The sequence below is a fragment of the Camellia sinensis genome, chromosome 2 (genome assembly GCF_055761805.1).
Source record: "Camellia sinensis isolate YWXY chromosome 2, ASM5576180v1, whole genome shotgun sequence".
Classification (NCBI taxonomy): Eukaryota; Viridiplantae; Streptophyta; class Magnoliopsida; order Ericales; family Theaceae; genus Camellia; species Camellia sinensis.
Genome location: NC_138962.1, coordinates 64,071,049 through 64,084,471, shown reverse-complemented (window position 1 = coordinate 64,084,471; position 13,423 = coordinate 64,071,049). Strand labels below are relative to the sequence as shown.

The window sequence follows — 13,423 nt, the reverse complement described above, 5'->3', positions numbered from 1 at the left end:
GAAAAACTCCACTTTTTAGTGACGATATTGGTTGTCGTCGCTAAGACTTTTTTTGCGACAATATTTGACGCCGCGAAAAGTATTATTAGCGACGGCCTAAAATGTCACAAAAAAGAAAAATTAAATTAATACCATATTTGCGACAGTTTAAACCATTGCTAAAGATTGAACTAATATGTATATGCTAGAGGTTAACCCATCGCTAATAAAATGTAAGGAAATGATGATTACATTAGCGACAGTTATTATTGTCGCAATAAAATTATTTTCATAAAATCAATATATATTTTATTAATTCATTCCCCGTACAAATTATTAATATTTTCTAAAATAAAATACATCTGCATCCATATCCACATCCACACACATCCACATTTATATTCACAAAATCTTACGTAATATTTATCCTGTAACAATTGTCAACCAAATATTCTTTACAAAAATATATAAAACATTCTCTAACAATACTAATAACTTTTGATATTCAATAACTTAAATTTTTGTATCTAAAGCAAAACAAAAGTATCAACAATCCAAATAAAAAAACATATATATTATAGTTTGTTTTAATATCAACAGTAAGCTCCAATATCGAAATGCAAAAATATCATCACGTACTCAAAAAGGGTTGCATCTGCAAAAAAAAAACACAAAAAAAAAAAATATCATTTATAATATAATTAATTTCAAACTTACAGAAAATGTAAAACAATTAATATTTATTTCATGAAACTGGCCAAGAACCTTGTACCGGACAGTACCCTTTTTCAGGATAAATGGCTAATTAAATTTTTAGAAAGCTCAGAACTGAGGTATCATGGATGTCTACCAGGTGAGAGACAAGTATTGCCAGAAATAACCGAACTAATTCCAATCACTGCAAGGGCTTCCATGGTTTAAAATTCCCTAAAACCCTGCATTATAAACTCAATTTTTTTGGGCACAAACTTCACTTGACTTCCATACATTCTGTTAATGACATAATAACCAATTTTTGAACTCTAAGGAATAAGTAGTTTTATGTGACTCCATACCATGGACAAATCAATCAAGATGTGTGAGTATGAATAGAGAGACATCGAAGTTGAAATTATAAACTCCAAAGGTTCTGCTAAGACTGTCGTATAGGGTTATAAAACCAAACCAGCACCGTCGACCAAAGTGGATGGTTTGTCACACTACCAATTATTAGACTATCAACAGTCAGTGATTACAAACTCCAAAAGGTTCTAAGAGTGATGTTTTGTCACACTACCATTTGTCAATTTCTGAATGTAAATAGAGATCATATTAATTATATTTCAGAGAAGTTTGATGAGAAGGATATATGAATAGGAATCACTAAAAGAATGGATGTCACTTTAGAATAACAGCTCGCCACCATTGACTATTCAATTCTCATAACAAAAATTAGTCCTTCCATTCAAATGCTAAATCATTAAAGAATAATAGCTCACCACCATTGACATTTCAATTATTAGAACAAAAATCAATCCTTCCATTCAAATGCTAAATCAATAAAATAAATTGATAATTCATAATAGTAGCAAAATAAAGCTGCAAATTTCATTCCTTCATTGATCAATATATTCATATAGAACAATCTGTTTGCAAAGGCTATCAGTTTCAAATTGATAACTTGGAGGTGATACTAGGGCAAAGTCAGAATCAAAGAGTGATAAGTAACATTTAATCAAAGAATAGAAGAAAAAAAACAATGTCTGCTGCATAACAGTGGAGGGACCCAAAAGACATATCGTCCAAAAAAGAACATATATAGACAAATAAATCCAACTAAAAGAAAGCCCCCATTATAAGCTTATTATGGAGAGTAGTGATTGACAACACAACAACATTAACACATCCAAAATATAGTTTATGCAAAAAAAGATAACAGTAACTAGGGTTTACAAACCGAGAATAATTTTCTTGACAACCAAATGTAAAATGTGACTTCCCAAAATAAGCAAGAGTTCCCTTTCATACTCATATGGAGTCTATTATTGTCACCATATTTCAAGCAACTTTTAACTCAATGCTTAATTAATCATATTTCCCCTTTTTCCAATTTTAGTCCATTCATTCCCCAAACCCCCTTTCAATAACATGAGACTAATAAAGTTTGGCTATTGGCAATGAGTGCCTTCGGGACACTTGGTAAGGTGTATTTAATAGTGTGCTAATTTGTTTTCAGTTTAAGGGGTGCTTTCCTTATTTTTCACCCAAAGACCTTCTCTATACTCTCTGTTTATTGTCTGTTACTTGTTTACATCTCGATTACTATTCATTCAATACTCCTTTTTGCAACCCGCTATAGTAGTTAGTGTTTATATGCTACATGAAATTTAGTTAAAGTTTAAATAGGTTATTGGGATGGATTTACAAAATTACTGTGAACTATTTTATTCTTAGTCAAAATTATTGGTGTTTATATATGCTACAAGCAATTTATTTAAAGTTTAAATAGGTTATTGGGGGGTTTGGGGTTGCTATTGTGAGCTCAGCACAGCAGCAACTACTATGCCTCATTGTTCGCTCTCAACACTCACTGAAGATGGGGAAGTCATTGGCATAATTAAGTACTCGAGTGTTTATGAAAAATAACAATTTATATGAATGTATATATGTATGTATGTATGTAAACGGTCTAGACTTGTTCCAAATCAGAACTACAGTTATAAAATCACGTATCGAATTGTAAAATGTTTTATCGATTTTAAGAATCAACACTAAACTGTGAACTGAAAAACCAGCATTGAGAATCCTCAATTCAAATCAATGAGAAAGATTACCTATTTTAAGAATCAAGAGTAAACTGTGAATTGAAAAGCCATGCATTGAGAATCATGGTTTTCGAAAAGTTTCTAGATGAAGGAAAGAAGAATGCAACTCAATCAGCCAGCAAAACACAGTATGATTTGATAAACAAATAGACTATTTTAGCTTCCGATTCACAGACAACAACGAACACTTATCTAATTAAGAGCAGTATTCAAACTTCTTTGAAATCAATAAAATTACTTCACTACAAATAATTTTGTATAAATTATAGATATACTATTATATATGTGTGAACAACTCATTTTAGTGTCTTGAAGCCTACTCTTTCCTTTTGCAAAGTGGATTTTTTTATATAAAAAAAAGAGAAAAAAATTTATAAAGTGCACAAGATTTGAACTTAAGATCTTGAGTTTCGAAAACAAAACCCTTACCACTTGATCAACAAACACTATATATATTTCTAATTCAAAATTAAAATTTATATTTTACAAATTTAATAACACACCCATCAGGTGGGCTTATACCCTTAGGCCATGTTTATTTGGGCGGACTGGATTAGCATTCCCATGACTAATAGTCCTAGGACTACGAATCCGTTGGATTATGTATCCTATCTTAACTAATAGTCAAGTGTAAAATAATTATTCAATTGTTTAACCAAACATCGGATTAATAATTTTATTAGACTATTAGTCCAATCCCAAGCTCATGTCCACCCAAACAAACATGACCTTAGTGTGTGTATGTATGCAAAATATATGATTTAACAGGAGGAAACACAGTGAAATGGAAAATGAAGGAAAATTACAAGGAAAATGATAAGAAAATTGATGGAAATGAACAAACCTTCGGTACTGGACCTTGAGTTGTAGTAATGGTGAGAGTGATTGAAGAAAGTGATTGTAATAGAGTGTGTCCTCTGGTCTTCAGGGCTCTATTTTACACCTTATTAATCAAAATTACCTTGTCTTATTTGATTCAGAAAAATACGAGTACATCTAGCTTTGGAGGCATTTCCAGACATTTTACACAGAGCTTGGCTCATGAGACATGCTTGCAAACCCATTTGCTACATTCCAATTTCCCCCTATGTACAACAAACAGACCCAAGGATGTGTCAGGCATTAGCAATCTTGTCAACTTCTGTATTCTGAAAATAAAAACGATGAAACTTACTTCAATCTCAGCTCGTGGAGTAAGAGCTGAGACAGAATCAACGCAGATGAGATCAACAGCACCAGATCTGCACATACGATCTGTAACTGAGGCAACAAAAAGTTTGATGAACCCATAAAAATAAAAAATAAAAAATAAAAAATAAAAATAAAAAAAAAAAAAAATTATTTACAATATAAACTTGGCTTGAAAATATCAAGTTGCATCTGGGGGTCCTCCGCTACAAACTCACCATGGAATGGTCTGACAACAAAAAACAGTATTTTATAATATCAACAAACTAGAACTCCATTGTACAAGAAAAAGATGGTACATGGGGCCACATACCTTAAATTTTCAAGATAAATGACTTGAAAATGGCCATCCAAATGCCTCCCTATGGAAGTTCCAAGCCCATGAAGGGCAGAACTTTTACTGACAGAACCATCTTTTTCATATGTTTCCAGAGCTTTAACACCATTGTAAGTCTTGCAGACAACTGCCAACATCGTTTCTATACCCAAGTACTCCGAGACAAGCCTGACTCTAGAGTTGGAAAAACAGAACATGTCAAGTATACTATAGATCACTAATAACAGTAAGACTCTCTGACTACACCTTAATCAACATGCTGTAGGAAGTCTACCATCCATGAGCCAGTAAAGTTAGCATAGCATCTTAACATCAGAACTGCCAAGACATCAATGTAACAACTACACTCATTGCACCTATTCAAAAACACACACGACCATGCAAACTTCAAACGAACCTAATAATATACAAAACATTTACCAGAATATATTCAATCACTAGAGCTACATATCATTAGGATGGGACAATTAATTCTCTACCATGTCCATGTCAAAATGGCTGAAAAATTATCGAACACAACTAAATAAGAAGCAATGACAATAGTACAAAGTAAACAATTAAAAACACAGAAGATTGCAATTTCAAACCAACCTACTGAGATTGTCATCATCCACTTTCCCAAGTGTAGCAACAATACCCAACACATCCTTGGTCAATAGAAGATTGGAAGCCTCATTGCCATGGCAAGTTTCGGCAAGCACAAAATGCCAGTTGCAGATTTCTCGTGCCCTATTATATGTTCTAATGGTTCCTCCTCACTGTCCACACCAGTATGATCCCTGTCTTCCATCATAGGCATACTTGATGAATGATATTTCCCAAGATTAAATGAGATAATAATTATCAGGAAAAAAATATAAGCAAATGATACAAGTAAATCATACATTATCGCAAGAGAATCAAGATCTTAACTTCTTCAAACTCAAAATTATTTCACTTCCAAAGTTTGAATGCAGATCTTATTAACGTAATAACTTAATTCCATGTAATTGTAATAAAAAAGCATGGAGTTGATCTTCAGTGTGAACAAGGGGTACGATAGAAATTGGTAAAATTTAATGAGTTATGCTCATTAGAAATGCATTATTGACGAAAACCAATCACACTCACAGAGCGCACTATGTGGCCTCTACTTAAGGGCTTAGGGAACATAATTTTTGCTAATTGGCACTTGAATCCTGCATCTTCCCTTTTGCTATGACAACATATACCAATCAAGCTAATTTCTGGCAGTAACTTCTTTTCTTTCTTTTTTTCAAAAAACGTAATATCTTAAAACATTTAATTAGAAAATTAGACAATAAATTTTACAGGCACACTTACACAAACTAAAAATTAGAAAATAATACACCTTGCATGTCAAGAATGAAGTCATCCAAGCTATTTTTCTGAGACTTCATATTTTTTATATTGTCTTCATGCTGTTTTAAAGCAACACAAAATTACTCCAATTGACCAACTCCCACTAATAATGTATATAAACAGTTTAACAAGATATATCCACCATGAACAACTTTGTCATAACCAAGATGAGAACTAAAACACGAGATTCATTTACCATAACATTATGACACAACTTCAAAAAATCCTTAACAACCTTAGAAGTAAATGAAACTGTTTCTCCCTGACAGAATGCTCCATTTTGCGCTTCATTCCTTGGAGTTAGACAAGAATCATTCTGACAAAAAATATGGAAGATTAGAAGAGAAAGAAGTAAATTACCTACTAAGCCAATTGAGGAGGGAATCCCACAACCCCATTTTGGAGAAAACGAGAATTTTAGATGAATCGAATGGAGTTGTCAAGAAAACCCTTTTTCTTTTTCTTTCTCTTTTTGAGTTCTGAGAAAGCAATTCAAAGCAAAACAAAGCAAAGCATCATGTTCTGTAAATTTAATTAAAGAGAGAGAGAGATCTAAAACTGCTTATACATACATATATATATATGAGAGAGAGAGAGTGAAGAGAAATAAAATTAGGTTTTCTGATTCCCCCACTACATTCCACCCCTACTACGTAGCTCAATTGTCGTCTCTGTCGATTCTAGCGTCTAAATTTGGATGGCGATCTTAATGTCAAACCGCTTCGATTGCGTCTCCTCGATTTCAGAGAATGGCTGCTAGTTTGCAATGGTGATATCAGTGGCAGTGGTGGTCGTGTGATCCTATACTGACGACAGTGGAGAGAGAGAGAGAGAGAGAGAGAGAGAGAGAGAGGGGAGGAGGAGGAGGGCGTGACAGAGAGACAGAGGCATGATAGAGAGAAAGAATAAGAAGCGTTTTTTTTTTTTTGGTCTATTAGCCATGACACAAGAAAGGCCATGGCAAAAAAAATCTTTTTGCGACGAGAGAAAAAGCCATCTCAAAAAAATAGGTCTTTCACGATGGCCAATAGTTTGCCATCGTAAAAACCATCCAATATATCCTTCTATCTTTTGAGACAGGAAATGCCGTCGCAAAAAGTGATCATTGGCGACGAGGTATTAGTCGTCGCAAAAGATTACTTTTTGCGACAGTTAATATGCTGTTGCAAAATGTTCCATGTCTTATACCTATTTTTCTAGTAGTGTGGTAGACCAATAGTAACCTTGCCTGAGAATCTTCCAGGCTAACATTACTCCGTTCATGTGCGCTCCGCACTCTCCTCCATGGATAGCCTTTATCAGGCGCTTTGATTCCTCTACTTTGACACACAACTTGTGCATTCCCAGATGACCTCTCTTGTACAATTTACCTTTGCAGATGATAAATTGAATAGCCACCCGCCGTATTGCCCTTTTGTCTTTGGCATTTGCCCCTGGTGGATAAACCTTCTTTTCTAAGAAGTTCCAAATGTCATAGAACCAAGGGTTTAGATCTTAAACTTCATCTATTGTGACAATAGTCTCATAGTCTGGCGTGTGTATTTGCTCAATGATGATCGGACGCATCCAGACTCCAAACGGGATGTCTATCATAGAAGATAGAGTTAATAAGGCGTCAACAAACCAGTTGTTCTCTCTTAGTAGATTCGTGAAGGTCAGCTTTTCAAACCTAGGAATCAGAACGTCCAAGGTCTGGTGATAGATCTTCATCTTTTCTTCTTTGACTTTCCAGTCTCTATTGGCATAAGACACAACTAGGTTCGAGTCCCCGATAACATCCAACCTTTGTGCCCCTAGTTCTAGGGCAGCTTCCAAACCAGCGATACACGCTTCGTATTCTGCTTCGTTATTGGATACTTTGAACCGAAGTTTAAAGGCTAAGGGTATATGGGAATTGCCGGGTGCTATCAACAACACACCTATCCCATAACTGTATTAATTAGACACTCCGTCAAAGTACATTGTCCAAATCTCTTCCTCGACTTACAGAATAGCTTCATCTAGGAACATGTATTCTACCGCTTCATTCCCTTCTACTGGGTGATCTGCCAGGAACTCCGCTACTACTCTCCCCTTGACCGACATGCGAGTAACATACTTAAAATCGAATTTGAAAAGGAGAAGCAACCAACTGGCTAGCCTACCCGTAAACACTGGTTTCTCAAAGCGATATTTGATGGGATCTAATCTGGAAACCAGAATTACGGAGTGAGCTAATAAGTAGTGCCTCAACTTCCTGGTAGCCCATACCAAGGCTAAGCAAGCTTTCTCCAGCGAGGTGTAACGAGTCTCATAATCTAGCACTTTCTTGCTCAAATAGTAGATGGCTTTCTTCACTTTATACTCAGATTCCTGAGCAAGCATGCATATTGTTGTGTTGGTTACTGACAGATACAAAATCAAAGGCTTCTCTGGCTCTAACGGCGACAACACAGGCGGATTCTGAAGATGCTGCTTGATCTACTCAAAAGCAAATTGACATTGATCATCCCATCAGAACTTTTTTCCTTTCTTCAAAAGACCAAATAGTGGTTCACAAGTGAAGGTTAATTTTGAAATAAATCGTCTTATGAATTGCACTTTACCCAGAATGCCTTGCACCTCTTTTTCAGTCCTTGGTGGGGGCATTTCTAGGATGGCCTTGATTTTGAAAGGATCTATCTCAATGCCCCTCTGTGTGATCAAGAAACACAGCATTTTCCCTACTATTATGCCGAAACTGCATTTCTGTGGGTTCAACCTTAGTCTATATTTTCTGATTCGTTGGAAGAATTTTTTCAAGTCGGTGTAGTGGCCCTATCTTTCCTTGGACTTGACAATTATGTCGTCCACATACACCTCGACCTCTTTATGGATCATATCATGCAGAATTGTGGATGCAGCCCTTTGATAGGTAGCCCCGGCATTATTCAGCCCAAATGGCATCACCATGTAGCAGTAGGTTCCCCATGGCATAGTGAAAGCAGTTTTCTCTCTATCCTCGGGCGCCATCCGAATCAGGTTATACCTAGAAAATCCATCCATGAAGGAAAGGAACGCATGACCTGCAGTGAAGTCCACCAATTCATCGATGTGCGACAAAGGGAAGTCGTCCTTTGGACTGGCCTTATTCAGATCTCTGAAGTCCACATACGCTCGAATTCTGTCATCTTTCTTTGGCACTGGGACTATATTATCCAACCAAGTTGGATACTCAGATACTAGCAAGAACTCTGCGTCTATCTGCTTGATAACCTCTTCCTTAATCTTCAAAGCCCAATCCGAGCGTATTCTCCGCAACTTCGCCTTGATGGATCGGGCCTCGGGGTCAAGAGGGATCCGATACTGTACAATCTCAAGATCGATTCCAGGCATGTCTTTGTAGGACCAGACGAAAACATCTTTGAAATCTTTTAATAAAGCGACTAAGCGCTCACGCTCCTCCGAAAACAACGTTGACCCAATCTGGACTAGACTCGGATCCTTTTCAGTACCCACATTAAAAGCAATGATTTCATCAGAAAGGGGTTTTGCAAACCTCTCCTCCTCCCGATTAATCAAAATTTTCAAAACCGGAGGAATTCCTTTCTCTTCATTTTTGTCACAATTTTAAAAATCATGATCAATGCAATAAATAAGTGGCACAAAGAAATACTCAGAATCTGCAGTGGCATTCTCATTCATCAAGTCCCGCTCATTCAGTTCTTCGGTTACAACCGACTCAAAAGAAAAGGAAAAAGACGACCTGGACAAGACCTTGGCATCCGGGTTATCACTTCTAGGAATACCGGACTGAGACTCAGAAGCACCGAAATTTGATTCCGACACCACAGACTATGTGGAATCAGACTTTGGCTCACTACCTGACTCAGAACTGCTAGACAGGTAGCCCTCCTCTAATTGCCAAATGAGGGATGGTGCGTCAGATGCATCCAAAATGCTGCTAGAAAGGTTCACAACCGGTTGATCTCCGATCAAGGAAATGGTCAGGTTATGCCCCAAGCTCTCTGAGTTGGCCGAAAGATCCAAAAGGAGACATCCTAGTGTTGCTCCTACTTTGAGTTCACCATTCTTAGAATCACTTTATGTGCTCCATTCAGCTTCAACAGTTGGCTCAGCCTTTTTTTCTATATCACTGTTTTGTAGCTGTAAGTCAAAGAAAATTTCAAAGCCGGGAACATGCTACTTCTTAGAATTGAACCAGGGTTTAGGGAAACCGCAAAATGGGAAGTCTTCACCCTCCTGAACAAAATAGCCATTCAGGGTCCCCCGGATTGGTCTGTGCACAAGTTCATAGCGCTTCCCGGTCTGCTTGGCTCTGGCTCTGCCCGCCATCTCTTTCCATTTCCTAACCCAATCCTCTTTGGTGGGCGTATAGCCAAGACCAAAGGGATGTGGATTATGTGGCACATCGGCCAATGCGGTGATGCTTTTCCGGCCACTTCTTTCCAAACCCATTCCTGGTACATGTTGGAGCTTATTTGTGAAATAGATTGATTGGGTGCTAACATACAAGCCCTCATCAGCCACCACGATGGTTTGCACTGTTTGGGCCTCAGCTAGAGTGAACCTGAAAAGGAAAACATCCTCCTCACCATGAACAATTTCTAGCACAGGTGTAGTTACCTCTGGCAGAGGATGTATAGATGAATTCCTGAACACAATAGCTACCACCTTCCCGTGAGGGTATTTTAGCATTTAATGAAGGGTAGAGGAGACAGTTCTCACTTGGTGCAACCAAGGTCTCCCTAGCAATAGATTGAAAGTTGTTGGCACATCCAGGACATGGAACTCAATATCCTATTGAGCTGGGCCCACTTAAACTCTTATCTGTATTGTGACCATCACCTCCCTGCTAATATTGTCATACGCCTGAATCACGTGGGCTGTAGACATGAAATCTGCTAGTTTCAAACTGATGGCATAAGTCGCGCTAGATGGACAGACGTTGATATCCAACCCTGTATCAACTAATACCACTGGCACCCACTTTTCTCTGCACTTTACTGATATGCATAGAGGTTATTGTGTGATGAGCCTTCTGGTAGTAGTTCCTTATCTGAGAAGGTTAAAATTGGCATAGTGCCTCCGGGAAGACTAATCCAACAAACCGTTCAGGAGTTGTGTCAATGGACAATTTGGCTTTGTCCATTGTTGATAATACAGCCTGTCGGTGCACCCAAGAAGCCATAAGCAGACCCTAGATAGAAATATCGGCCTGGATCTTCTTCAGCTGTTTCAGCACTACCTCTTCTTCGAACTGCTTTTCCTTTTGCTTCTCTACCTCTTTATCCTTCCCGGAGGCCTCAGCTTGGTCCAAGTGCGGCGGCTTGAAGTACCGCCCACTTCTAGTCATATGGTCTATCTCTTCGGATTACCAAGAGTTGTCTGGCAGGTCTTCACCCTAATCCTCATTGGTGTGAGCCAAAAGCAGATCATCGTCCTCCCACCATGCACCTTCGGTAGCCGACAAACAGTTGTCTGGCTCCAGTCTAATCATTCCTTCATCAGAAGTATCCCTTTCTTGCACAAACCGCTTCAACGCGGCTTCTTGTTCAGTATCAGCAATACTTATGACGCCCAATTCCTGAGCTAAATTCTTAATACTGGGGCTCTCTAGCAGTTTCCCCTTGTCTTCGGCCATTCTGGCCACTACAGTCACTCCTACTTCTTCAGGTTTTGATTCGGTTTCTTCCTCTTGGTCGGGTTCATCACTAAGCCATCTAGAGTTGTCTATCGACCTATTCAAATCAAACTAGTCAATCTGCACATCCCCCTGATCTTGTTCATCGTAGAACTGCAGATTGTCTAAGTCTTCTTCCAGCTACGCTAGATCATCCAAGCCCTGGCTCGGGCCATCTTCTCGAACCACATTGACCTCTACTATTGTTGGCAATACCACTTCGGGCTTGGCTTGATCAACTAGCACAATATAACGGCATGGGTCATACTGCCCTCCTGATAAGTCCATAAAGCTCTCAGGTAATGGACTGGCATTCTTCCCTAAGGCCATCCTTCCTCCTTCTGCCATTGTCATCACCACGAGTCCAGGTTAAACTATGGATGTGTCCATCATGCACAAGTCTGTGCTTTCAGGAATGAACAGGGTCTGTTTGGGTAGGTAGAAAGGGGTAATATATACGCTGGGGTCATATGGGAAGGCCAGTTGTAGACGTCCCGAACGTCCCGAGGGAAATCCCCCGTTTTGTCCATTGGGCTCACTACAGTTCGCACTCAAATGTCACGGTTCTGAATCTAATCCCGCAAAGTGCAATGCGAGACCGATAAATCACCAAAGAGTCCAAATCCGGCAAATCGTTTTGAAAAACAGATTTTTAGAAAGAAGTGCAAAACATGGACTGCTTTGCCAGATACAGAGTCGCCACCTAAATACTTTGTTTTGGGGGAATTTAGGAAACCCTGACTCGTGCCTAAGGCCACATGTCCGTCATCACCAAAGTTGCCTCGGCTTGGGAACTTGGGTACAATTGGGGAAGGTCATTTCATGAGCACCCCCGCTTGCCCGATCAAAGGATCGGCCTCTACTAATCATGATATCGAGTTTTTGAAAACACATGTGCTCTTATTCCGGTTTATTAGCCTAGAATTACTATGTGATGCACCGAGCATACAAGTATAGACTGGATTGCCTAGGTTGGAACAAAGCATCGCACATCCGTTCGTTTTGAAAATGGATTGAAGTTTGCTACTCGCAAGTAGGCTAAAACACGAGTTTCGACAAATTGTTCCAACTCAAGCAACCCAACCTTCACCCACAGGCATTCAGGAAATTATATCACATAAGCACATAGCCTCATGGTAAGCATGCTATCATGGCAGTCACTCACACGCATGCAAGGATGCTAAGGCATAAACACTTACCGACTACTCTGAGCCAAAGAAAGAAGCTAATTAGAAAGCATGCATGAATCCTAACTATGCTGAGATGCCTAATGCGACACATGCAAAAATGCAACTGCAATAGGCTCGGCAATTCTAAGATGGCTTATGAGATGTAATAATCGATACAACACTCGATACATGTATTCAACTTGGAATTGAAATACAATGCAGTTAGGATGATGCACCGAGCCCAGTGCATGCAATACAGATGAATGAATGCAAGCATGCGAATATATAGATGCTAATTGAAACATGCCCTAAAACTAACCATCATAAGCTAGTAAATAAAAGGGAGAAAGACGTGGGGTTGGAAGACATACATCACACGCACGCACACTTATTACAACATTGCCCTCTCTCGGAGGGTCCGAATAAATATTACACAACCAAAATGAATAACTAATTATTACACAACACTAGCTAATTAATAAATTAACTAAGAAAGCGAGTAAACTAGCATGCAATGCTACATGAAGTAGACTGCCTCAGCTCTGTGCGGAATGATGAAAGATGCATGCATGCTCGAGTCGCCTTGTTGGGAAATCCATCGCAATGCCCCGATTTGCCTCTGTTTGCAACTGGTCCCAGAATACTGTACAAAGCTCTAGAAGGCTGCTGAAATAAATTTGCTGCTGGTTTTCGGTTTGCTGCAATAGAGAGCGAGAAAGGGGCATGGCAAAGTATTTTCAACATATGTGTGCATGACCACTATCCCCATCATTGCACAAGCTCTAGGGACTGTAGTCCTCGATCCTCATGCCACTAATCACGCATCTCGATGCATGATGACTGAGGAGTCAGATTACACGACTCGATGTAAAATGAATGCACATATAAACACAAAACAGGGCCTAAACTTCATCATGGGTAA

General features: G+C 38.7%; 1 protein-coding gene across 15 annotated transcripts; it reads right to left on the bottom strand.

Annotated features, from left to right (window-relative positions):
* Window positions 1-374: 374 nt before the first annotated feature.
* On the bottom strand, window positions 375-6,577 carry LOC114281671 (protein DEFECTIVE IN MERISTEM SILENCING 3-like). 15 transcript variants are annotated; one of them, XM_082914640.1, is made up of 9 exons: window positions 6,243-6,577; window positions 5,906-5,986; window positions 5,660-5,729; window positions 4,900-5,087; window positions 4,285-4,482; window positions 4,130-4,200; window positions 3,958-4,043; window positions 3,628-3,868; window positions 375-634 (listed from the first exon to the last, which is right to left on the bottom strand). In XM_082914640.1, the coding sequence occupies exons 5-8, from the start codon at window positions 4,443-4,445 to the stop codon at window positions 3,851-3,853; spliced, it is 336 nt and encodes a 111-aa protein (XP_082770766.1). In that variant the 5' UTR covers window positions 4,446-4,482; window positions 4,900-5,087; window positions 5,660-5,729; window positions 5,906-5,986; window positions 6,243-6,577; the 3' UTR covers window positions 375-634; window positions 3,628-3,850. The 15 variants fall into 15 exon arrangements, with proteins under 15 accessions (XP_082770766.1, XP_082770760.1, XP_082770767.1 ...); XM_082914634.1 differs by having other exon boundaries at window positions 3,958-4,024; XM_082914641.1 differs by lacking the exon at window positions 5,906-5,986 and adding an exon at window positions 6,031-6,149 and having other exon boundaries at window positions 6,243-6,564.
* Between the last annotated feature and the right edge of the window lie 6,846 nt (window positions 6,578-13,423).

What these genes read in the sequence shown, in the direction of transcription:
- LOC114281671 (XM_082914631.1), bottom strand. Translation starts at nt 4,505, where the DNA reads ATGTTCTGTTTTTCCAACTCTAGAGTCAGGCTTGTCTCGGAGTACTTG. An exon ending in ATTTATCTTGAAAATTTAAG is followed by an intron (nt 4,201 to 4,284) that starts GTATGTGGCCCC and finishes TTTTGTTGTCAG; the next exon opens with ACCATTCCATGGTGAGTTTG. An exon ending in TTTCAAGCCAAGTTTATATT is followed by an intron (nt 4,025 to 4,129) that starts GTAAATAATTTT and finishes TCGTATGTGCAG; the next exon opens with ATCTGGTGCTGTTGATCTCA.